This window comes from Uloborus diversus, chromosome 4 (assembly GCF_026930045.1).
Source record: "Uloborus diversus isolate 005 chromosome 4, Udiv.v.3.1, whole genome shotgun sequence".
Lineage (NCBI taxonomy): Eukaryota > Metazoa > Arthropoda > Arachnida > Araneae > Uloboridae > Uloborus > Uloborus diversus.
Window position 1 is genome coordinate 74,390,760 of NC_072734.1, and position 23,787 is coordinate 74,414,546.

The window sequence follows — 23,787 nt, forward strand, 5'->3', positions numbered from 1 at the left end:
CCGCCTTGCTCTGCAGCACCACCGGCCCCTCCTGATGCTGCTTCTTTAGCAAAAACTGTCTTCAGGTTGTGTCCATATCCTACACTCGCATACATACACACACACACACATACATGCACACTCATGCCTGCACACAAACACATACGCCTACACACACACTCGTAATTGCGAAAAACATAATTTGAATTCAAGACATCAAAATTCAATTTTTTTTTGAAAGAATAAATAAATAAATCAATTAATGAATAAATAAGGATATGGATTTTTTAAAAAAATTATTATATAAACTTTTGTTTTGTTTAATATATTTGACAATTGTGTGATAAATGTGTGTGCACATTTTAAAATTCTTGTTTTCCCTAATAGGTTGAAAATGAGTGTGGGGAAATCCCTACTGTTTTAGTTCAAAATAAAATTGATCTTATAGATCATGCTACAGTAGCTAAGTAAGTATTTTTCTCTAGGTAAAATATCAATAATATTTTAAATTTAATTCATAACTGAGCATATTTTTTCATTTAAAAAAATGACTGCATATTTTTTAAACCATGTTTTTTGAATATTTATAGAGATGAAGCTGAACTTTTGGCTAGACGTTTAAAATTAGATTTTTTTAGAATTTCCGTAAAGGAAGACTATAATGTCTCTGAAGGTATTGATCAAGTTTAGTATCTTTTAAAATTTGTATGAATTTTTCCGGATTATCAATGAAATAAATATTTCTTGTTTGTAGTGTTTCGTCATCTTGTAAAAAGGTACCTAGATTTGACAAATGAACCTATAGAAGAAATAATTCCAAATATACATTCACTTGGTAGTCGTAAGTATTATTCTTTATTTCTCTATTAAAAGATGTTGGAAAATTATATTTACAGGGAGGAAAATACTCCATTTTTCTGAGAATTTCTTCGTGTTTGTGATTTTTAACAGTATTTTGCTGTATTCAATATTTTACTTGACTGCTTTATTTTTTATTTTTACCTGGTTTCCACTTTATTTATTTTTGTATGAGTTTCACTTTTGATTTTTACGTAATTTCTTTGTTTTTATCCACTCCCTTAATATTATAATTTAAAAAAAATGGATGCATCACAGAAGATAATCCCACATTTTTTCGAACAGAAGTAGCTCCAAGATTTGATTGTAAAAATTAAATAACAGAATCACTGTTAAACAATCCAAAAAATGAACTCTTGCTTTAAAAATAATTCAATTTTCGTTTTTTATTATTTTATATTAAATTATCCATTATGTTGTAATTAATATTTCAATGCTCAATTATGCAATATGCATCAAATTGTCATCTGTTATTTATTTCAAAATAGTTAGGAATGCAAGTATCTATAATTGGGGCAAACCTAAGCTGGCAGCATTGTGAAAGCAATGCAGATCTTAATCACAACATTATGACGCTGCTATGTTAGGTTTGTCCCACCAAGAGCAGATACAGGAAGAGGGTCATGGGGGTCGTGACCTTCCCCCCAAAACCATCGACACTATTTTACATGCACATTGTGCTTAAACAATTTATGAAAAAATGTTAACAATTGCAGTAATATTTTTAATTTATTTAAAAAATTCAAACAGAAACATTTGAAATACTGCTTCATTTCATTGCTTATGAAATTAACTAGCAACTTTTTGCTGAATCAGTTGCATTATTCCTGACCAATTTGGTGCTTTTTATTGACATCCAAGCAGTTTCAGAAATTTTTCGTACCCAAAACCGTAGTTTCCTTTGTAGGAGTGGGTCATTCCTTAGCATACCCCCCCCCCTCCTAAAATGGTAGTCTGTATCCACCCGTAGCCCCAACTATACCTTCAAAGGCCATGAAATAAAAATAGTTTTTCTTTCCTGTCACATTGATTCTCAAAAAAGTATATCATTTATCAGTTAGAAAACTTTTAATTCCAGCTTTTTTTTTATAATTGTATGTTTTCATGACGGTAATTAAATCACTGTTGAGAACTTATTTGTATCTTATTTTTTCTCTTTTAGGGGACTATGATGGATATCCTCCACATAATGTATATATGCGATCCTCATTCTCACATGGGGCAAATGGGACTATATCTTTACACAAACCAAAAAGAAGTAAAAGTGGAAAGAAACATTTCTTTCGAGGTTGTCGTTTGTTATAACTCTTTCAACCATCCTCCCAATTGTATTATTTGAACTATTTTCCTCTGATCAGTACTTTTTTTCCTAAGGCATCTTCACGAAAGTATATCTATGTACTTATATATTTTAATTTGCTCACCATTTTTTATCACTAGTTCCTAAAATTATAACTTGTACTTATATTTTTTGTTGGAACTGTGTTTTATTATCCGATTTTGCCTCTTGTTAATGTTGAAACGATATAATTTTGTTTCTATGGCAAAAATACTTAATGTTTAGAAGTTTTTAAAAATCTGTTCAAAAGAAATTTTCAGTTTAAATCTAATTGACAATAATATTTTTGAAGAAGAAATTAATTTCTCTCAATTCACAAAATATTCAATAGATACAATTTTTGAATGCTATTTATTTGATGTGACGGACTTTTTGTGAAATTTACGTAAAAATTTTCAACTAGCATTGCTGTTTAGGCATGAGAATAATTAAATAGCTATTATAATACAATAATTAAAATGTTATAATGCACTGATGACGTGTATATCCTACTTGTATATCCCTATCTTATGTATCCTACCCTCAGTAAGTTTAGTCATAACTGCAGTATGTGGATAACACTATATCATATCTCTTTGCTGCATTGTGAATTTATGCAATCACAATCCTATATTAGGATATTTTTATTAAACTTTTCCGTAGTAAAGACTGAAACTATTTGTTAGTTCAAACATTTTCAAAAAATGGTTGAAAAAGGACAGGGAAATATAAACTAGTATTTTATAACTTTTTGGCACTGGCTTTTATAAAACTTTTTAAAAGAAAATGCTATATTTTGAAGTATTTATTTATCTATTTTTTTCTAATTACAGTAAACCCTCCTTTTCGGGTTACGTTCTACAGAAATATCATGTAAATCGAAACCGCGTAAACTGAGACCTAATAATAGTGTTAAAATAGGGGTTTGGTTCTGTAGATAACAAAATACTTCATTCTAGTGATGACTATCAGTTTAATAAGTTTCATGTTTACTTATATCGACTTTTTTGCACAACATGCAAAAAGAAAACATAAATTAATTTCATGTTCTGTTTATAAAGAGGAACTGGCTATGATAGTCTTTTGGCAGTCATTAAGAATTTTTCTCTGTAGTTCTTTGCTTCTTTGCAAAGCATTAACACATCCATGATCACTTTCGTCATTTCCATGATAGAATCTTTATTCACGAACAAATCAGATCATTTCTATTGTCTAGGAATGGCTCAAGTTTTTCAATGTGAACGTTTTTGGTTGTGTGTCATGGATCTTGGTATCCTCGTTGGTTTTTTTATCCTTTGTCACTTTTAAAAGTTCTTCTTCCAGTGAGCTCTGAACTGTGTTAGTTTAATAACTTAATTTCTGGAAAAAACTGTATAACCAATTGCATAAAATATTTCCAGTGACCCAAGCTCGATTATTAGCACTCCAAAATGCAGTTTATTACGTGTAAGCTGAAATCTTTTGGAGTTTGGATTTTCAATGAGGGGAAAAATTTATCTGTTTGCATTGCCGCATGGGTAAAATAAAATAAAGATGTTGAATCTTAAATCGCATATAATCGATACCGCGTGAAATAAACCCGCATAAAACGAGGGTCTACTGTATGTCTAATATAAGAACTTTATCTTGTGATTTTTAGAGCAAATATATATGTTTATTATTTTTAAAAAACACTCTGTAGTTTTTTTTTAAACTGATCAATGTGAATTCTGATCTGAATAATTGAATTTACAGTGAAATAAAAAGATAAAGCTGAAAATTTCAATAACAGTAAATGAGGCAGAAATTTAAATTAAGCTAAATATAAAACATTTTTCTTGAAATAAAAAGCAAAAAAAGAAAGAAAAACTTATGATTTTTTGTATTTTTTCCCCTCTAACTACATAAATGTATTTTTAAACAAATTTTTTTGAAAAGTTAAATACTGTTTTTTGAAATCCCTATTTGTGTAATGCAGATGACATATGTATCGTTTAATGGTATCTTTCATAGTTGTCGAATACACCAGGCACAAGAAAAACTGAATTATAAACAACAAAGCTATACTATTAAGTGTGAGACATTACTAGTGATTGGTGTTTGTTTCATTTTGTTCTTTTAGTTTCAAGGTTGGGGGAAATAAAAACTTAAAACTCTAGAAATTATTTAAAAAAAAATAATAATGTAAGTACATTTATCAAGGTAACCATTGCAATTATTATTAATTTATTTCTTATGCTATGCAGAAATGTTTTTTCATTTAAAAATAAAATAGGGGACATAATAAACTTTTTTTGTATCCTCTTTTGTTTTCAAAAAATAGGTTTCTCCGAGCGTGGTTCTTGCAATATTATTTGATAAATAAAAGTTTTTCAAAATGTGCTAGAGTAGGGGTTCCCAAATTGGGTCCATGACATCCTGGGGAGTGGCAAGGGGTGCCATGAAATCAATATACATAATGTATATATAATATATATATATACATAAAAGGGATAACTAGGGTGCTGCAAAAAAATCCCAATTCTTCAAAGGGTACTTTTGTGAATTTATGAGAAACCCTCCGCTAGCGTAGAAAAATTTGATAGCACATATGCAATGTTTTATTCTAAATGTTTAATTTTAATTTATAAGTTGTTGTTTTACTTCCTACAAAATTTCTTAGTTTTTGTATTTCTGTGGTGTTAAATGTGCCATGTTTGTTAGAAGTCTTTTTTTTTTCTGTTTTATTATGGCATAAATAACTGTTTAATCTTTAACCCATTTTTGTTAAAGATACTAAAAATAAAAATTTTGAACTGCGTTAATAATTTGCATTTTATTAAGCTAAAAAAATAATAAAATAAAAATCTGTGAAATACTGGAAAAGCTAATTCTGAATGCTAAATCAGCACAAGTACAAAAGTGATGATCAGCAACAGACTTTGGGCTCAACTAGGCTAATATTAGTCTATATATAAATCTTCAGTGAAGATCAAGAGCTTTCTTCAAACTAAATCCCATTGGGAATATCAGCAGCTTTTGGTAAACTCTTCCAAAGGCTGTTCCTGTTCTACACCCCCATTGTAGTAGTAATTTTCAAGATCAGCTTGAGATTGAAAAGTTTGAAACATTGAACTTTGGTTCTTACAATCTGCGGAAATTTAGTCCATCTATTTTAGTAAATTAAAATGGATCATGTCCCTTTTGCTCCTTGTTCTAAACTATATACGTATTGAGCTTTTAAAGCTAGAATTATAAGCTAAATCTAAAAGTCCATTCACTAGTGTAGAAGCCCTTTTTTAACTTTTCCCACGAAGTGAATATACAATAATACAAACAACTGTGGTGTACATGCATATTAAGACATCTTCATAACTTGAATATTTAATCATTACCCAAAACATTGATATAAACTGTTATAAAACATTTGTAGTCCAAACATGTGATTGTCAAAGCAGCATGACTTTAATAAAGCACAAACTGTGAACGACCAAGGTAGAACATGTGGCATCATATTCTATTATTGCCCAAAGCATGAAGTAAACTTTTTAATGCTTAAACTGTTCTGCATCTGGGATTAGCAGTGTAAATGAGGAAAATATTAATGCATGATTATGACTTCTTCAGATTAATCTTTTCCATTTTTGAAGAAGATTAAACAGAGTTTTTAGTACTGATTTGAGCTGCTTTTAAAATTGAAAAAATATTTCAATTTACATGACACATGTTTTATAGAGTTATTCTGAAAGTAAACCTTTAATAAACTGCATACCATATGCTTCACTGATTTCTGTTAATTTTTCAAAGTTTTACACAAATCAAAGTATTTAGAATGCTAATGGAAGAATATTGTATAGATATATTCTTCACAATGCCTTAAACTTGAACCTTTTTAGTACATTCATTGCGGATAAGTTTTTTGAGGCAAAATCTAAACCGTCCATTCTACTTTGATATGATGCATGTTGTACCCTACTAAGAAAATGGAAATTTCTGAGTGCAAAGTATAGACTTTTTGTAAAAAAAAAAAAAAAATGTAGTTATGACTTAATTCATTGAGAATAAGTAATTTTCTTCATCTTTAATTTTTTTCAAATAGTTTTACATATAAAGAAAATTACGGTGCCATTTAAGTAAATGTTATTTGAGAAGAAACACGTTTAATCTCCCAACAATGTTGTAATGGGATTGAAATTTCATTTCATTGGTGAAACTGATGTTCTATTTTATGCTTGATTAAAAATTAGCTAACAATATTCATCTAGTAATTGTTGTGTGTTATCAACCTACACCATCCATTGCATACAATACACCAGTTTTTTACTGCTACATAATATGAATATATATTACAAATAGGTATTTTTCTGGTGATCAAATTTTACAATTTGTTTCTAATGAAATCAGTATCATATTTTACTGTGATAGTATTTATTGAAAAAAATTGTTATTTCTTTTTATTAAAAAAAGTGACTTTTACATTTTCTTAATGGGGTGAAAAATTTTGATTTACAATTATGTTTTCCTCATACATGTTTATTATTATTTTAAGTAATCATGCACAATTTCTATATAATGTTAAATTATCAAAAGAATGTAATACTTGTATTTTGTAAACTACTTCTTGTGTTGCTAGTTCAAACTCATGTTCTTTTACTGATTGAAGTGTGTTGAATAAAAACTATTCTTTTGCATTTTCATTTATTACTTTTAGTTCTAGCCGTTCTTGGCTGGCCTCCTGTGCGAATTTGTCAATTACGTTATTCTTTGTTTTTTGTCAATCAAGTACAGTGAAATCCCGCTATATAGAACTTCAAGGGGCCGCCTTCCCCCCTCCCAGGGTTCTAAAATATCATGATATTTTCGAAAATATCTGACAATGCTGATTGAAAATATTGGATAGATATCAAAATATCAATATTTTGATATATATAGGATATTTTGATATCTATCCGATATTTTCAATCAGCATAAACTAAAGTCTTCAAAATAGTAAATGAATCTTCAAATCACTCTTTATTTTGTACATTGTTATTACACTACGTAGACTTAAAATTAACGCTTCTTTCATTATTTCTATCTAACATTTCATTTAAGTGTTTTATCAATTTTAATGGAGTTCATTTAGTGTTAGCTGTTTTACTCATTTTTGCCACTTTTACAGTTATGTGATTCAGAAGTAAAAAACATGCTCTAGTCAGTGCACACTCATAAGACACTTTCATTTTTTCTGACCAATGTTTAATATTTAATTAGGTACTTTTAATGTGAATTAAAATTGTTACTTTACTAATAATTTAATGAATAAAATAAACTAGTATGTTGTGGCCATCACGAAACTTTCTTCTATATTGTTCCTTTTTCTGATCCCTCCTCATGCTTGACGAAGAAGCAATATTCCCAACAAAAACAAAATTACACATGCAAAAACTTGACGACCATCGCAATGTCTGAATTATTGTAAAAGCAAAGCAAAGAGCGAAAATTGAAAGTTATTTTAAAAACCTTGCTTGAATTAATTACAAATATTTTATTTATTAACAAACATAAGATGGCAACAGTTAAAAATTTTAAATCATTGAGATAATATTTCCGATCATTTCCATACAATTAAAATCACGAGAAATACGCAGACGACAATCTATTACGATTTATCTTTCTTATTGTTGCATTAATAAAGCTATTTTTATTCGCAAAAAAAAAAAATCAACACCTCTTGGAGCGATTGGAGTCAAAATTGAACCAAAGCCTGTTTACGTATGGATTCACATATATTCCAAATTTCAACCAGAATGTAGCATTACTTCTTGAGATAGGGCACTCACAATTCAAAAAAAGAACGGGCGATTGCGCTACCCCCCTTTTTAGCTGTTGACACCAAAATAAAATCAGCTCTTATACCCACTAAGGGCGCTACTTGTCAAAAAAATTTTGTTTGATTCCATTCGTTATTTCTTGAGATACAGCAGTCACAATTGACGACAAAAAATGTTCTATAACTCAACCCCCGTTTGAGCTATTGACACCAAAATTGAATCAGCACCTGCTCCTGTTAGGGGCAACATGTGCACCAAATTTTGTTTGATTCTGCCAGTTACTTCCTGAGGAATAGCTAGCACGCGTAACTCAAAAAACGTCCCATTGCTCCACCCCCCTTGGAGGAATTCGCGCCAAAAACCAATGGGCACAAGTTCACATAAAGGCATATATGTGTACCAAATTTCGTTCAGTTTCATGCGGTAGTTTTTGCTGTAGAGCGGCCACAAAAAACTGGTCACACACAGACGTGACACACACACACAGAGACAGACAGACATTTTCCAAAAATAGTCGAAATGGACTCGGCACACCTCAAAACGTTCGAATCCTTCGAAATTCGAAAATTTGCACGAATCCAATACTTTCTTCTATGTATTAGATATAGAAGAAAGTAAAAAGGAATATTATATTGCTTTGTTACATCAATGATGTATAAATAGATCAAAAAAAGTATAGTATATAACTTTTTAGGTTTTTTTAATAATAAATGAACAATATTACAATGATTAATATATTTTTCGTACTGAAAATATACTGTAGTTGAAAAAATAAATATCAAAAATATATTTTCAAAATAAATATTGGATATATATCAGCGAACCCTGCCCCCTCCCCTCTGTATCTAGGATTTTGTGGTAATGGAATTCAAGCAATGTAATGGAAATAAAATCAGGACTGTAAATTTATTTTGTTGAAACTGGTATTTCGTTGAGTTGGTATTCGTTTGAACGGGATTTCACTGTAATATTAAAACAGGTGAATAAATGTATTGTGTTTTTAATAAGAAATTAAAAGTTTTAAAAGCATAATGAATCAAAACCTTGTAACCAATAAATAAACCAAAATAATTCAACAATTTATCCCTTAATTTTGATAAGGGGTAGGATTAAATTTAAATATCATACGACTTTTCACATTCTCGGATGCTTCACTGTAGTTTTAGAAGCATTCTACTTAAGGATGATTTTTTGTGGTCCCTTGGAAGTTGTAGAATAGAGAATCAACTACCAGAACCTGTTTTTATACAGTGGATAGGGACTGCATAAAAAAAAGTCTCACGTAGAAAATAACCCCAAAAGTTATCTTTAAGTAGCCAACTTAAATGAGATATTAAATGTGACTTGATCAAGGCGATGAATGTCTCACATGGAATTCTCATGCTCTTTTCTATTTTTGTTCTGAGGACACCCCCCCCCCCAAAAAAAAAGGACTGCACAGGCGCTTTTTAGTACATTCATACATGTACATTTGCTTGTAAAGCATTCACAAGCAAAGATAATTAGTTGTATAGGAGAGGGGAAGGGGGCGGAAAGTACCAAAATTTCAAAAAATTTCCTCTTTTTGATAATAGAAAAGGTATACAAAAGGTTTGGGAAACAGTACTGTTTCCCAAAATATTTAGTTACTCTAAAAATACTGTATAACCTCAATTTAACGACTGTCAAGGGACTGGAAAAAGTTATTGTTAAACCAAGGAACGTATTCAATGCAGTCAAATCTGAACAAGTGAAATGTATCATTAAATTGAAAAAATAGTTAAATTGGGTATCGTTAAATCCAAGTTATACTGTAATTCAAATAAAATCTAAATTAATTTCAAACACCTGTTCTTGTGAATTTTTTTATTCACAGCTTCAGCACTTACTCTGCAACCAGCAACCATATACCTCTCTCTCTCAAAAAAAAAAAAACCTGGATCCGCTACTACATACATATATTTAAAGTGGGATATTTTACACAGGGTTAATGAGCATGTTTTAAGGGACTAAAGTCAATTTGTATCTTAAGCAGGAAGGTCTAAAGGAGTTTTACTACATTAATGAAGGGCGCGAGTGCATAGACTGGCCATGCAGCATACAAATAAAAGGTAATACAATACTTTTTAATCACAAAATACAATTTGCTGCCCACCCTGTCTAGTGGTCAGAGGAATCCAACTGCAATGGGGAGGTCTCGGGGTTTCAATCCTGGCTCTGGCATGGATGTACTTACTCTCTCCTGTCCTGGTCCTTCCTTTGTGTGAATGTGTTGATATGCAGTGAATGGTTGCCTACCCTATAAACCGGTCCTTATGACGTGTGTTCTGTGGAAGTCTGACTTCACACCAAATTACGGTACAGTTGGAAAAGTGAACAGCTCACCCCAAATGACCAGCCTAGCTGGCACAAGACAACAACAACACAATACAATTTGATTTATTTGTTCAGTTTTTTTCAATGCTTTGGATTAATATGTTGGAAGATAAAAAAGAAAAATGATTCTATACCTGTTAATAATTTCCACATGAGTCTTAAAGAAGTATGCTATTTTATTTTTAAAATATGACAGTACATTTCTGCACTGCAAAATGTAATATACACTAAAATACTGAGTTTAACATGGCCAAAAAACAACCAAAAATTAAACATTTAGATAACAATAAAACATTTAACAGATGCATTTAAACTACTTGAGATTTTGTATGCTGTGACTAGAAACTGCGTATGGAATAATTTAATTGAATGTATTCTGATTTTAAAAATTAAAATGAAAGGCAAGTAATGTATGCTTGAAATTAATTTGTAGAGTGAATAGTAACAAAAGTTATCCTTTACATCCATATTACAAGTGAAACTTTTAACTTCTGGAGAATTAAGTTCAAACAATTTTCTGTGGCAAAACTTAGGTTGAAAAGCAGAGATTTTTACAGGTGTGATTGTGAGTTCACAAAAAAGTACCTGAAAGTTTAAAAGAAAAAATTTGGGAGGGAGCTTTTTCAAACTAAGACCACTAACACTTAAATATACATAATTATACTATTTTTTTTTACAGGAATTGCTTAAAAAAACATTCAAGACACATTTCTTATAGATGTACAGTTTCTTAAATCAAAATATTGTGCACATGCATTAAAATAATGATCAATAACAACCTATGAGCTGGTATTATGCAAATTACCTCCTTTAAAACATATTAACAAAAATACAAAAAAAGTGTACGTTTTTATCAACAATGTGATTATTATTAGACTTACAATAGATATTCATTTTGTCTGGCTGAAATGTTTTGAAATTAATGAAAAATGCACTGGTGTTTTCATTTTTGTCCAGTCTCACACAACTTGATTTAGTAAATCTACAGTTCAAGTACTGATAAAGTATAAATTTTACATTAGACATAGTGATTCAAAACTTACCTATTATGACTCATAAAAGGAAAAAGGCAAATGGAAAAAACAATTACATTAACATTAGAGAAAATAACAGCTATCATAATGCTTTGAACATATGACTGAAAATCTACAAATAACGAAATTAGCTCTATTTTTGTTCTGAAAAATATGTGAACCAAGTTTAGCAACAATAGAATATTATGGTTAAAAGTTTTTTTTTTTTTTTGCAAATATTTTGTTTTTACAGTGAAAATCAAAAATATTTCTTCTTATCAAATATGAACTTGTGATAAGCAAAAATATCTGCTAGTTGTAAAACCTTAAAAACAAAATGCTACAGTATGTATAAACATCACAATATTGATGTATTTCATTTTCACATATACTTTTCTTGATAATCTGGAATACCTTCCAGTAAAGCTGCTAGAAATTTTGGATTTAAAACATAGATACACAGAAACACCTCATTGAGTTCAACTTGATTCAATAACGAATATTTAATACTGATGGATTCATAATTGAGCAGTTAGGTTTTAAAAAAATTCGCCAAAATATTCCCTATAAATGATGAGTACTGATTGTTCAAAGTTCAAGTATCAAACTTAATGGCAATAGACAGACATCACAGTGACAACATAAACCTCTGCATGATAGACTCACTGTGCTAGCAGAAAAAAACAAGTGTGAAGAAATATGGAAAGACAGTGGAAAAGAATGTGAAGTAAATGAAAAAGTTAAAATTAAAAAAAAAAAAAAAAACAGAAGCTGGAAACAACCCAACCATTATAATATAAAATTTTGCTTGGCTGATTTTTTGATAAAATTTTTTTTAAATTAATAAAAAAAGTTTCTTCCTTTTTACTTTTACCCTTTTCCAATTTTCACTGATTTAAGTTAAATAAATATCTTTGCTCAAACAAACTTAGATTTACTTATTTTTCTAGATAAAAAATGTTTCACTCAGTATAAGTTTATTAAATTAAATACTTCGGCATAACCAATTAACACTACTAAATGAGGTGTTCCTGCATATATATATATATATATATATAGATACATTCATTTGTTTTCATTTATATGAAAGTCTAAAAGCAAATACTAAAAAACTTGAAGACAAATATAATCTTACATATAAATATCATCATAGGGATGACATTATAGATTTTAGTCTTTTACATATCCTTTTTTGATCATCAGCAGTACATTCCAAAATAACGGCTTGGAATTTTGGATCAATGGGACCTTTACACTCAGACAGACAGGAATTAAGATAGTGTTGAAGTTTAGTCTTGGCAGTTTCAACATCTGTTTCTATATTAGCATTTAAGTCTTCGAAAAATGAATTGACATTTTCTAATGCCTTTTGCTGCAATTCATTTCTAGGTGTAGTGACGGATACTTCAACTGTGCGAGTACGGTTTAATAACCGCTCTGCTGTTATCTCAATTTCTTCCCTTTCACCTAAAAGCATAAAAAATAACATATTAATGGTGCATTTGACATTTAGTTATTGGACTATTACAGGAAAAACAGCCATTTTGTCCTGCATGTGACAGTTATATTTAACTAGTGAGCTCCATACCCCTGCTCATTAATGCTGGCCAATCCCTGAAATTGTTGAGGTAATACCATAAGATAGCTGTACTCGCTCACCCATCCTTAAAGTTTTTAGTCTAGCCTCACTGACACTTTTCAATTCTTGAAAACGAATCGATAAATTCAATTGAAAGAGAAAAAATGTGATGTAAACAAACTTTCATTATGTTTCTATCCGCCTATTTCTGCTGATCAAGTTTCGCTCCATTGGTGATATTTTAAATAATTTTGTGAAGTCAAAAGAAATACATAAATTATGAAACATACATTTACATTTTAAAACCAAAATACATGAGTCATTTAAAATAAAGTTTATAGCTGCATCTGCCATTTTAAGATAGTATCAGTTTTTTCAGTTTTAACGCTATACGTTGAACTTCAGCAGCTAGACCTATCATCTGACATTTTTAGCTGCAATCATTGGTTAATTCGCAAGAGTGTTGCCATTCGATAAGTTGCAATGAGGCCTTTTTTCTCAGCTTCCTCGTACTGGTTATATATATATAAATTAAAACTATAATTTTAAAAGGTGATGAACAACATTTTGATGCTTAAGAAATCAAACATGATTGAAATTAGCTCTAAATACTTTCTTAGCAATAAGCACTTATTATATTAGGCAATCAGAGCTTATGTGAATCAAGTCATTCATGGACTTCACCTCTGAATGCCACATATGAAATTTCTTAAGAAAAAAAAAGTTTATGATTATTATTTTCATTTTTAAGAATTTTTTTAGTGAAATATATCAGCTATGATGTGCGGATAAAAATGACAGCTTTTCCATGGAATGTTCCTTCTACACAACTGCCCATCTCTAAGTTAGATTTTTTTCTGGGTTGGTATTGAGCAGTGTGATTTTGGACCTTTTTTTTATGGTGAAAACCTCATGGACATGAATCAAGCCCACTTGCATGAGCTTATCTTCAACACTTTTGCTCATGTGTGATTTTTTTCTGGTCAACAATAGCATCAGGCACTGAGTCAGCATTTGACTGAGGTAGTGTGTAGTGCTCTTATTGTTTTTTTTGTTTTTTTAATCTCAAAGAAAAAGATGAACAAACAGTGCTGCATCAAATTTTGCAATAACCAAGTGAAAAACATTCAGAAGATACAGGTGGCTTTTGGTCACGATTTCTGAGCACAGGTTTCACACTTGATTCAAACTTTTAAGGAGAAAAACTCAACTCCTGTGTTTTAACGGGGTTCCTTCCTCTCCTGATATAGCCCCCTCGGACATCTGGCTCTATCTCAAACTTAAGAGGCCATTGAAAAGAACAAAATTTCAGACAAGAGACAGAAAGAACATTATGGCTACAATAACAGCCAAGCTAAACAGTATTTTAAAGTAGGTCTTCTTGAACTGGTTCTGACAATAGCAGCACCGTTGGGGAGTAGTGTGTCTCAAGGAGAAAACTTTGAGGGTGATTTTTTTTTTCCAGGTATGCCACCTTTTTCTTTCCTTGGTTAAAAGGCAGAAACTTTTCTAATGGAACCTCGTGTATCTAATTTATTAAAAATATACCTTTTTCTTTTTAATGTTAAGAAAATTTATCCTAAGGAAGTTTTTATGTTTACATTTTGACTCTCATTTCTAATCCGGGTAACATAAAAGAAGAAAATCGGCATGCTTATTATAAAGAGGAAAATGTTCTTACCTTCACTAATCAGAGAAAAATCTTTATTTGACCGTATAGTAGACAGCATAGACAGAAGGGTGTTTTTCTCCAACTCCATGGCAGATGCTTGCTCTCGTAACATTTCAACCCTCACCTCAATGTGATCAAGCATTTCTATTAGTCTTTGGGTGACATGAGGAACAGATTCAGACCGGTGGAATAATTTGTCTTTATTGTCCAGAGTGTTATGATTACTCATATTGAAATTTTCTGTTAGTATTAACACATTTATATTAACAAACACAGGATGCAATAATCTAAGGAAAGAAATTTTATGTTAATACATGTACATTATTAAAAAAAATTGAAATTCAACAAAATATATTATTAATTCTAACTTTATATTTCATTACCACAAACTGTTTGTCATAAGAGTTTGAATCAGAACATAAAAAATTGTGTCATAAAAAATTCAAATTATCAAAACAAAATATTTCAGTAAAAATACACTGAATCCTTAATACATCAGCAACGCAGTGTTGCCAGATGGTCAAATCCAGATTTCCCCAATTGCCTTTCAACTTTTCCAAAAAAAGCAATGTTTTCTATAAAAATTCCCCAAATTCAAAAATTATTTTTCCACTAATATTTTCATTAAATAAATCAACTCCCTCTAATATTTTTGTCTCTTGAAATTTTTTTTTCCCCAAATAGCCAAATTTTCTTACAAAATTCCCCAACTTTTTTTCTTTTTCCTTTTTTTTTTTGTCTTCTTTATCTTTATCTTTACTAATAATAAAGCTGAAAGTCTCTGTGTCTGGATATCGTCAGGATCTCTGTGACACACATAATGCCTAGACCGTTCGGCCGATTTTCATGAAATTTGGCAAAAAATTAGTTTGTAGCATAAGGGTGAGCACCTTTAAGCAATTTTTCGAAAATTTGATTTTGTTCTTTTTCTATTCCAATTTTAAGAACATTTTCCCGAGCAAAATTATCATAAGATGGATGAGTAAATTACCAAGTTATCATAACGTGGAACTGTAACGTGGGCAAGCCAATTGGCAAGAAATTCATCATGCATTATTTGTAAATATACAGGGGAATCAAAAGACCTTTAAATTTTCTACTACGGGCAAAACCGTGCGGGTGCCACAAGTCATAAATACAAGCGCCTGACCGAGAGACAAGAAATAACCAAATATTTTTTTTTTAAACGTATTTACTACTCTGCTTCTGTATGTACATTTAAACTAAGATTTTTGTATATATTTATCCAAGAACAGTCTTCATCACATTTATTTTTACCCTTTTCACGTATCAACTAGTTACTCACGCAGAACATTAATGCGAATTCCGTAGCATAATATTCCACATAATGCGAATTCCATAAAGTTGAGCAAAGCTAAACCAACGCTGTTTGATACAAATAATGTAACTACTACTTCTTAACGCGAATTTAAATACGAAAAAAATTCTTTTTTCCCCGAGGGTGTTTTTTCCCCAAGAAAATTTTTTTCCCCCATAGAATTCCCATCAAAACCTATTTCCCCAGAAAGCACCAGATTCCCCCAAAATGGGGAAATTTCCCCCAATCTGGCAGCACTGCAGCAACGCAATAGTGCTGCTTGCTCAATGAAATAAAACTTGAAATTTTTCTCTGCACTTTTCTATTTTGGTACACTTTCTGTATTTAAACTTCGGCGAATATTTTAAATTTTACTTATTAGCTATTGTTGCTATGTTTGATCAAAGTGACATAAAACTACTTATTTGCAGATGTTCCTTTTTTTGTTTTGTTTGAAAGGACTTTTTAACAGAACAATCCTCGAAACAAGAATAAAACTTTCATTAATATGAAAAATAATCCAGTTAATAATTAAATTAAGCCATAAAAAATAAATAACCCATCAAATAAAAAATAATCTTATAAATAACAAAAAAAAAAATTTGATCAAAATTATTTGCCAAATCAACTTCAATTACTGCAATAACACGCACCAATTTTTACTGCAAAAACTCTGAATAGGAAAGTATCAGATAAAATTAAATTCCATGACGACAAGAATTTAAACTTGAAAAGTTCCATTTTAAAAAATAACATTAATATTTCTCTCTCATAGAGAAAATTATAGTTGAAAAATGTGAGCGTGTACCTGTGCAAGAACTAACCTACATTATTGAAAACGCAGAAAACATTCAAATAGAAAAAAAAAAGGGATTCGAAAGTAACAAACATTGTTTATATTAAAAACTAAAATGATCATGTGGAATAACACAAACATCAGAGAGGTATAAGAATCAGATTTACCATCTGCGGCAGCAATAAACGTAAAAGTTAAATCATCAAATTACCATACCAATTGAGCTAATTGAGCTTTTGAGCAGAATGACAACACGAGAAATAGCGTTTAGTATTATATTACATTAGACATGCAATGAAGCAGAGAAGATGAAAGCTTTGAATGCCAAGTCCCTTCTCTTTAATACATATATTCCATCTCCGGCAACTGTAGCACATGTATTTTTTCGGTTAAAAAGAAGACTTTTGAAAGTTTTTACTTAGAAATGATGCAAAAAGATGATGAACAATTCATTTGGTACATTGCTGTCCGAAAAAAACCAGTCTCGAATACGCTTCCTTGCGGTGATTTATAAAAATACAGAAAAAGGTAAAACGTTACGTTCCCCGTGTGTCTGTTGGTGAACATAGGCAGTTTGTTATGAATATTTAGTAACGCATTCGATGTGTTTTAGATTGCTTTCAGCAACAGAAATTATTTTGTCCCTTAATGTTATTCTCGAGCTTCTTTAAATAATGTCACTTTCCATTATTTCCCTCTAAAAAGCGAGTTGACTGTCGTAAATAGCGAAAGTGCAAACAAGAAAATTCTGAATTAACAAACTTCGCATTGGCATGAAAGTAACATTGATGCTCGTTCGGAGCATTTTTTTTTTTTTTTTTTTTTTTGTAAAAGGAAAAGGTTTCATCGGGTAAATTTTGTCATTGTTTTGTGTGAATTTGTCTAAGTATGAGGTTTTTGATAACATTAGCTGAAGAATAACGTCTTTCATCTCCGCCGAATTTAAAAATAATTAATTTAACTAACCTTATTTCACTGCAGCATTTAGTTGGAATGGCTAGTATGCAGAATATTTTCTTGAAAATATTACCGGAAAACGAAATAAAAAACGTTTAAACGAGAATGAACGTTTAGAATTTGAAATAGCAAAAACAAAACTGAGAATTTTAATCGCTAAAATAAAACTCCAAGTTTACTTTATTGCTTGCTTTATCGGCTGAAGAGTTTCCCCAAAAAATTGTTGAGGGTTATAGTTTTAGTATTGCGCGAGCAAAGAACCCTTGGCAAAATTTGGCTTATCAGTTGAACCATTTTTATAACGAGTGGATTAAAAAGGTAGAAAGATTACAGAATTCGAAAAGTTAAAAGAAATAATGGATGATCAATTAAAAAGAAAACTACCACCATATATAGTATGTTATCCGTGAGAATTTTATTTATGATTTGCATAGCATGACGTAATGAAATCATTTAATTCAAAAATTAGAAACACACGAAGCAGAAAAATTTAAAATTAACCGATTTGGTTATTTGAAAAATACCTCAACTACAAATGAAAAACAATTAGCGCTAGCCAAACGAAACAAAGAAACATCATCTTCCTTCATACATCATTCGTTTTCGTATTGATATATAATTGAACTAGCAAAAATACCCGGCATTTCCCGGGTCAGTAATCATTGAGAGAAACAGTTGCTACTTTCTTTCTTTTTCTGTTTTAACTGAAAGAACTCAAAACAAACCGCTTTGACGTGACTAAAAATCGAGCTTCTTCCTTACTCATAAAAATAAAATGCAATAAGTATAAAGAACGAAGAGTATTCATTTAGAAACGAAAGCAAGAGTTTAAGCATATAAAAATTTGAAGAATTTCCAAAATATGAACTAACAAAAACAAAGATCACTAAAAAAACCGTTTCGCTTTATTTAATTAAATAGTACACACACACACACAAAAAAAGAAAAAAGTCTCTACTATGTTTCCCTAAGTGTGCTTAAAGTAGAGTTTCCAAATGTTTAAATTACTTTAAACTCTTGCAGGCACGTAGCTAGAACTTGGTTAAGGGTCCAAGGTTGTACGAACTTCAAAAGAGGAGGCATGCTAAAACAGAATTAGTAGCTCATATTCACGTTAAAAAAATAAATCCAATTAAAACTAATTATGAAAATATGATAATTAACTAAAATTGATAAAATAATTGAAATTGATACAGCAATTAGTTAGAATCAGATAACAAAAATTTTATATTAAAGAAAAAAATATTGTCAGTTTATAAAATTAACATTAAACTAAAAGTTATCTCATACTAAGTTTCCAAACATGGATAGAAAAATTCCATCACATAATCTTCCTCTGTTCTGATGCTTTGAAAATGAGTGATATAATTCCTATTAATAAAAAGTTCACAATAAAAGAAAATCGGAAAACGAAAACTGTTCTAGAGATTACTTGGAAAATGCAGGTCATAATTTAATAAAATATTAAAGCTTTGTAATATATTTCAACAAAATATGTACAAGTCATTTTATGTGAAAAAATAAATAAATCTACATCTATCGAGTCGAATGTATAACTGTATGAATGATATATAACGTAATTCGGCCACCCTGTTCGATTTGAACAAGATTTCTGGCAACATTCAGCCACCCTTTCGACGAAAATATTAGCAAGGTTTTATTTAAAAAACTTGAACTAGTTTTCTTATTTATTTACGTTTATAACATTCTCTTGATATTACGAAATTAAATGAAATTTCTAATTTTATCCGTTTTCTAATTATCATTTCTAACCATCATTTAAAAGCTTGAACAAACTATTAACTCTTTGAAGGACGGAGATTTCCTTTGCTGCAATCATTTTTTTTTTTTTAAAAAAGCGTTTTTTTTTATCGTTATTATTTTTTTGCAACGAATTGGTAAAATAAGCTCTCTTAGGATCCGTTATGGTATTTTTTTTTCTTTCTAATGGGGCTTCGTTTGAGACCTTTTCGGACCTAGTGCGAACCACCGATATGGCATCTAGTCTTTCATATGCTACCATTAAGGCGCGGATGTGACTGGCACAGGAAATTGTGACGCCGAGTTTCCACCATATGGAAACACTTGAGCTCTCTGCGATGCGAAACTGCACTAGGGGTTTAATTTTGTCAAGCCAAATAAATACCTGTGAGATCTTTTACCTGGCGAGTAATGGAATGTATAATGAATGAAATTAAGCATCTATGTATTTTTATTTTAACAACTTTTTGGAAAAAATGTAAATGATTGCTTTTTATAAATGTTTTTTTATAAGATCATGAATGATTTGAACATTATTGGCAATTTTCCTCTGTTGTTTCAAATTTGATGCTTCATTTAAAAGATCAAGAGGAGGCATTGCACCCACTTATCTCACCACCAAACACGAGTTATGTTTATTCTGCTGATACAAAACAACTTCTGTGCAAATCAGTCTTTTTCAAATTAAAAAAAAAAAATATTGTAAACAACTACAGGGAAAATGGCAATATGCTCTGTTACGAATTATCGTGACAATATTTGATTATAACCTGGTTACTTTACTGTCTTTATTAGCAGTAAGCAAATGTCAGATTCAAAATTTTCATAATTTGGAGTCAAACGTCAAATTTTGATCATTAAGGTAGTCTTCGTCCCGTTTGCGATAATACAGCAGCAACAAATTAGATACATTTTCAACAATATGTATGCATAAAGCTACCCAATTTTCGTAAACAAAACTTATAGGTTTCTTCAGGGCCGGATTTAGTTTTTGAACCGCTCTGTGCTAAGGTGAAAAACTGCGCCCCTACTGAACTTTATCCCCCCCCCCAAATAAATGGATATAGTATTTTTACATTTTTAACAACCATGCAAAAAATGTCATGCGGTAACTGAATAATTAAATGTCAATATTTATCATAATTTTGACTGAAAATGTTTTGTTTCGAAAAACGATTAACAAGTTATTTAGAAGATTTTACAAAAATTTAAAAAAATATTTTTAGTCAATATTTCAACTATTCAAAAACAGCTAAAGCGTTACCAAGTTAATATTCATCAGACAGCTAGGTCTGATAAAGCACAAAAATCAGGTGAAGTGTTTAACATATGCAGAAAAACAAACTAGCAATATCACTCATAAGAGCAAATATTCTTACGGAAATAACGGGTTCGGAGATTCATTCACGGAATTGTTTTTAATTCATTCCATAAACGCAATTTTAGCCGATCTTTGAGGTGTGATGAGATTAGGAAACTCCAGCGGAAGTGTTTCAAAATTGAAGCATTAAAATGCGATTGTATGCCATATCATTTATGACTGTGTGAGAAATGGATTCAGTTATTTTTCCCACAGAAATTCTTTGAAATTTGAATTTTAAAAAATGTAATTTTAGACTAGCATTTATGATGTTAGGAAAAGGGGGGCTCGAAAACTGTTCCCTGAAACTTTTCGTAGTTGAAGTCCTGAACGCAAAATTTTAGACGATTCGAAATTTCAGTCCGATAAATGAAATTTTTATTGAGAGGGCTGTCCTAGAAAAAATCAAAATTGAAGGCCTAAAAACGCGTTTGTGGGCCATCTTTGACAGCGTTAGGTAAAGGAATGAGATTTGGGGATCCTCTCCCAGGAAATTTTAGCTCGAAAAACCAAACATTAGACGATTTTTGTTTATATCAGTAAGATGGGGCTAGGAGAACCTCCCTAAGACTTTTTTGAAATTGAAATTACATAACAAATTTTTTAGACGTTCTTGAATGACTTCAAGAGCGTATAGAGATAGAGAGAAACCCAGGACCCTCTCAAATTATTTTTTTTAAATTAAAATAAGGGTAGTTATTGTTATTTGGTTTAAGTTTACTCACAAATAATTTCCATGTTTTTATCTCCCAAAAATAAGATACTGATAATACTACGTTAGATGACACCAGACAGTTATACAACCAGACGGGTCAGGGGTTCGCGCCCCTTACTCAAGAGAAGAAAAGAACGTGTATTTGGAAAACAAAGTTACTTTAATAAAAAAAAGCAAATAATGTTGTGGGAAAAATCTTCCTTCTTTCAAAGAGAAATCTTTGAACCAAAAACTTTCAACAGGCGAACATTATTGGGCAACAAATAACGCTCCTCTCTCGTTCTTTTATTTCCTCTTTTTTGTAGTCTGTCTGAAAATAAGAGTCTGCAAAACGCTACGCCCTGTAGCTCTCCTCCCCCACAAGAAATTAAAAGGAAGGTTTAATTATTCGTTGGAGTAACAATGGGAAATTGATATCATAAAAGCGTCTAAGGAAATGCGTTTTTAGGAAATCGATTTTGAAACAATTTCGGACAAGAGTCCCCGAACCACCCCTCTTTCCTTAGCGTTACTACCAAAGATAGTCTGAAATCTGATGTCGCGTCTTTAAGATTTCAATTTTGAAAATCTTTGGAGAGAAATCCTTAACCGCCCCTTACTGCTTAATGCCTCTATTGAAAAATTGAAACTGCGCTTTTGAATTTCAGAAACTCTTCAAGCGAGGATCACCGAACCCTAGTTTTGAAAACTCATTTAGGAAGGAACCGCCTCTCTTTCCCCTATTATTAACAAAAATGTCTTGAGTTGCGCTTCGGTAATGGTTCAGAGGAACCTCGATCCCCTAACGTCATGAAAGATAGTCTAAAATTAGCTTCAATTTTGAAAAAAGTTCCGAAGAGAAACCAAACCTCCCCTATTTCCTATTTATACCAAAAGTTACTATGTTTTACTTCAATTTTGAATATTTCTTCCAGGCAGCCCCCTTCTTCCGTACACACATCTCCTCCTTCGTTTTATACCCTGAACGATTGACTAAAAAGGTGTTTTTACTACTTCAATTTCGAAAATTTTTTAGAGTATTTCCACCGAGGTTCTCTACATCCGTCCTTTCTTCCTCTGACGTAGCCAGAGGTAGATTAAAATAGGTGTATCCATTTTGCTTCAAATTGATAATTTGCTGTGTTAAATATGAAGAATTTCTCAGTATTGAACTAATCTTAGTTTTATGAATTCTCCCCTTTTCTACGTTTAAAAATAAAGTGAGAGAGAAAACTTAATAAAAAATCATAAATGGGACGACAGTATCAAGTTTCTGCCCCACCTTAGAAAAGCTCAAAATCTGTCACTTGCTTCTACCTCTAAAAAATTCACATTCCGAAAGAAAAGTGGGAGAGTGACCTAAGTCCTTAATCTTGACCCAGTCTAAAATAAAAACTTAATATATACGCCACTGTTGAATGACATTGCCCTGGAGAAAGGGGCTCCTCCTCTGAAAAACTGAGGGATTACACCACCTCCTACACCCTCTTTTTGTGAGAGCCCTACCGACAATTCTCCGTCTATAAAATGATTTTTAAATCAATGCAATTGATTTAAAAATCAATCCTAGTCAAAATCACAAAAGAACTAGCATCCTTTAGTTCAGTTCATTCAATTTTCAGGCAACGACAGAGTTTAGAATAAATGATCGGGAGGTTTCACGGCGCGCTTCTTCACTTTCTTACTTTAAGTAATTTTGCGCCCCTCAAGTTTTTTACTCTGTGCCGGGGCACGGACTGACGGAGTGTTAGTCCGGCCCTGGTTTCTTATAGCCTCAGTTTGCAAATTTTTTGCTTCTCAGTCATCTGATGTTCCAAAGTCTAAAGACAATCTTTTGTAAAAACTCTAAGAATAATTGTGGTTAAAAATCCAGCAATGATTTAAATCAATTTTCCAAAATTAATATAACAATAATAACACTTCTGATTCTTTCATTTTCAAATTGGTATAACTTCCATACTAGGAACAATTTTGTAATCATCCAGTATTCTCGAAAGTATATCATATTTTATAACGTAGGTATTGACTTTTTTTTTTCGTTCTTTTATGTGATGTTAGTAAAATATATCCTAGTGTAAGATATAGCAAGTAATTTTAATTTGAAGTAGTTAAAAGTTCAAAAAAAAAAAATAATAATAATAATAATAATTTGAATTCTTAAATTTTGAATTTAAATTATGTTTTTTGCAATCACAAACTGAGACAGGACTCTACTCATTGGAGCTATTGTTTCTAGAAACGGCTCCTGTCGCCCCCCCCCCCCAAGCTTGCCTCTCCTCCTGGGCGGTTACGTGTGCATAGTTGTGTGTGTGTGTGTAGACCTGTGTGTATGCACGTTGGCGCATGTGAGGGTATG

General features: G+C 31.0%; 2 protein-coding genes across 2 annotated transcripts in view; one reads left to right on the plus strand and one right to left on the minus strand.

Moving 5' to 3' along the window:
* Positions 1-2,142, plus strand: part of LOC129220365 (ras-related protein Rab-23-like) — a 46,271-nt gene extending 44,129 nt beyond the window's left edge. The window contains exons 6-9 of the mRNA XM_054854773.1: positions 367-446; positions 570-652; positions 734-820; positions 2,000-2,142. Of these exons, the coding sequence (XP_054710748.1) occupies positions 367-446; positions 570-652; positions 734-820; positions 2,000-2,142 (393 nt within the window). The remainder of the gene's footprint in view (positions 1-366; positions 447-569; positions 653-733; positions 821-1,999) is intronic.
* Positions 2,143-12,116: 9,974 nt separating this feature from the next.
* LOC129220484 (BAG family molecular chaperone regulator 2-like) lies at positions 12,117-16,885 on the minus strand. Its single transcript, XM_054854904.1, has 3 exons — positions 16,827-16,885; positions 14,555-14,832; positions 12,117-12,761 (listed from the first exon to the last, which is right to left on the minus strand). The coding sequence occupies exons 2-3, from the start codon at positions 14,772-14,774 to the stop codon at positions 12,442-12,444; spliced, it is 540 nt and encodes a 179-aa protein (XP_054710879.1). The 5' UTR covers positions 14,775-14,832; positions 16,827-16,885; the 3' UTR covers positions 12,117-12,441.
* Between the last annotated feature and the right edge of the window lie 6,902 nt (positions 16,886-23,787).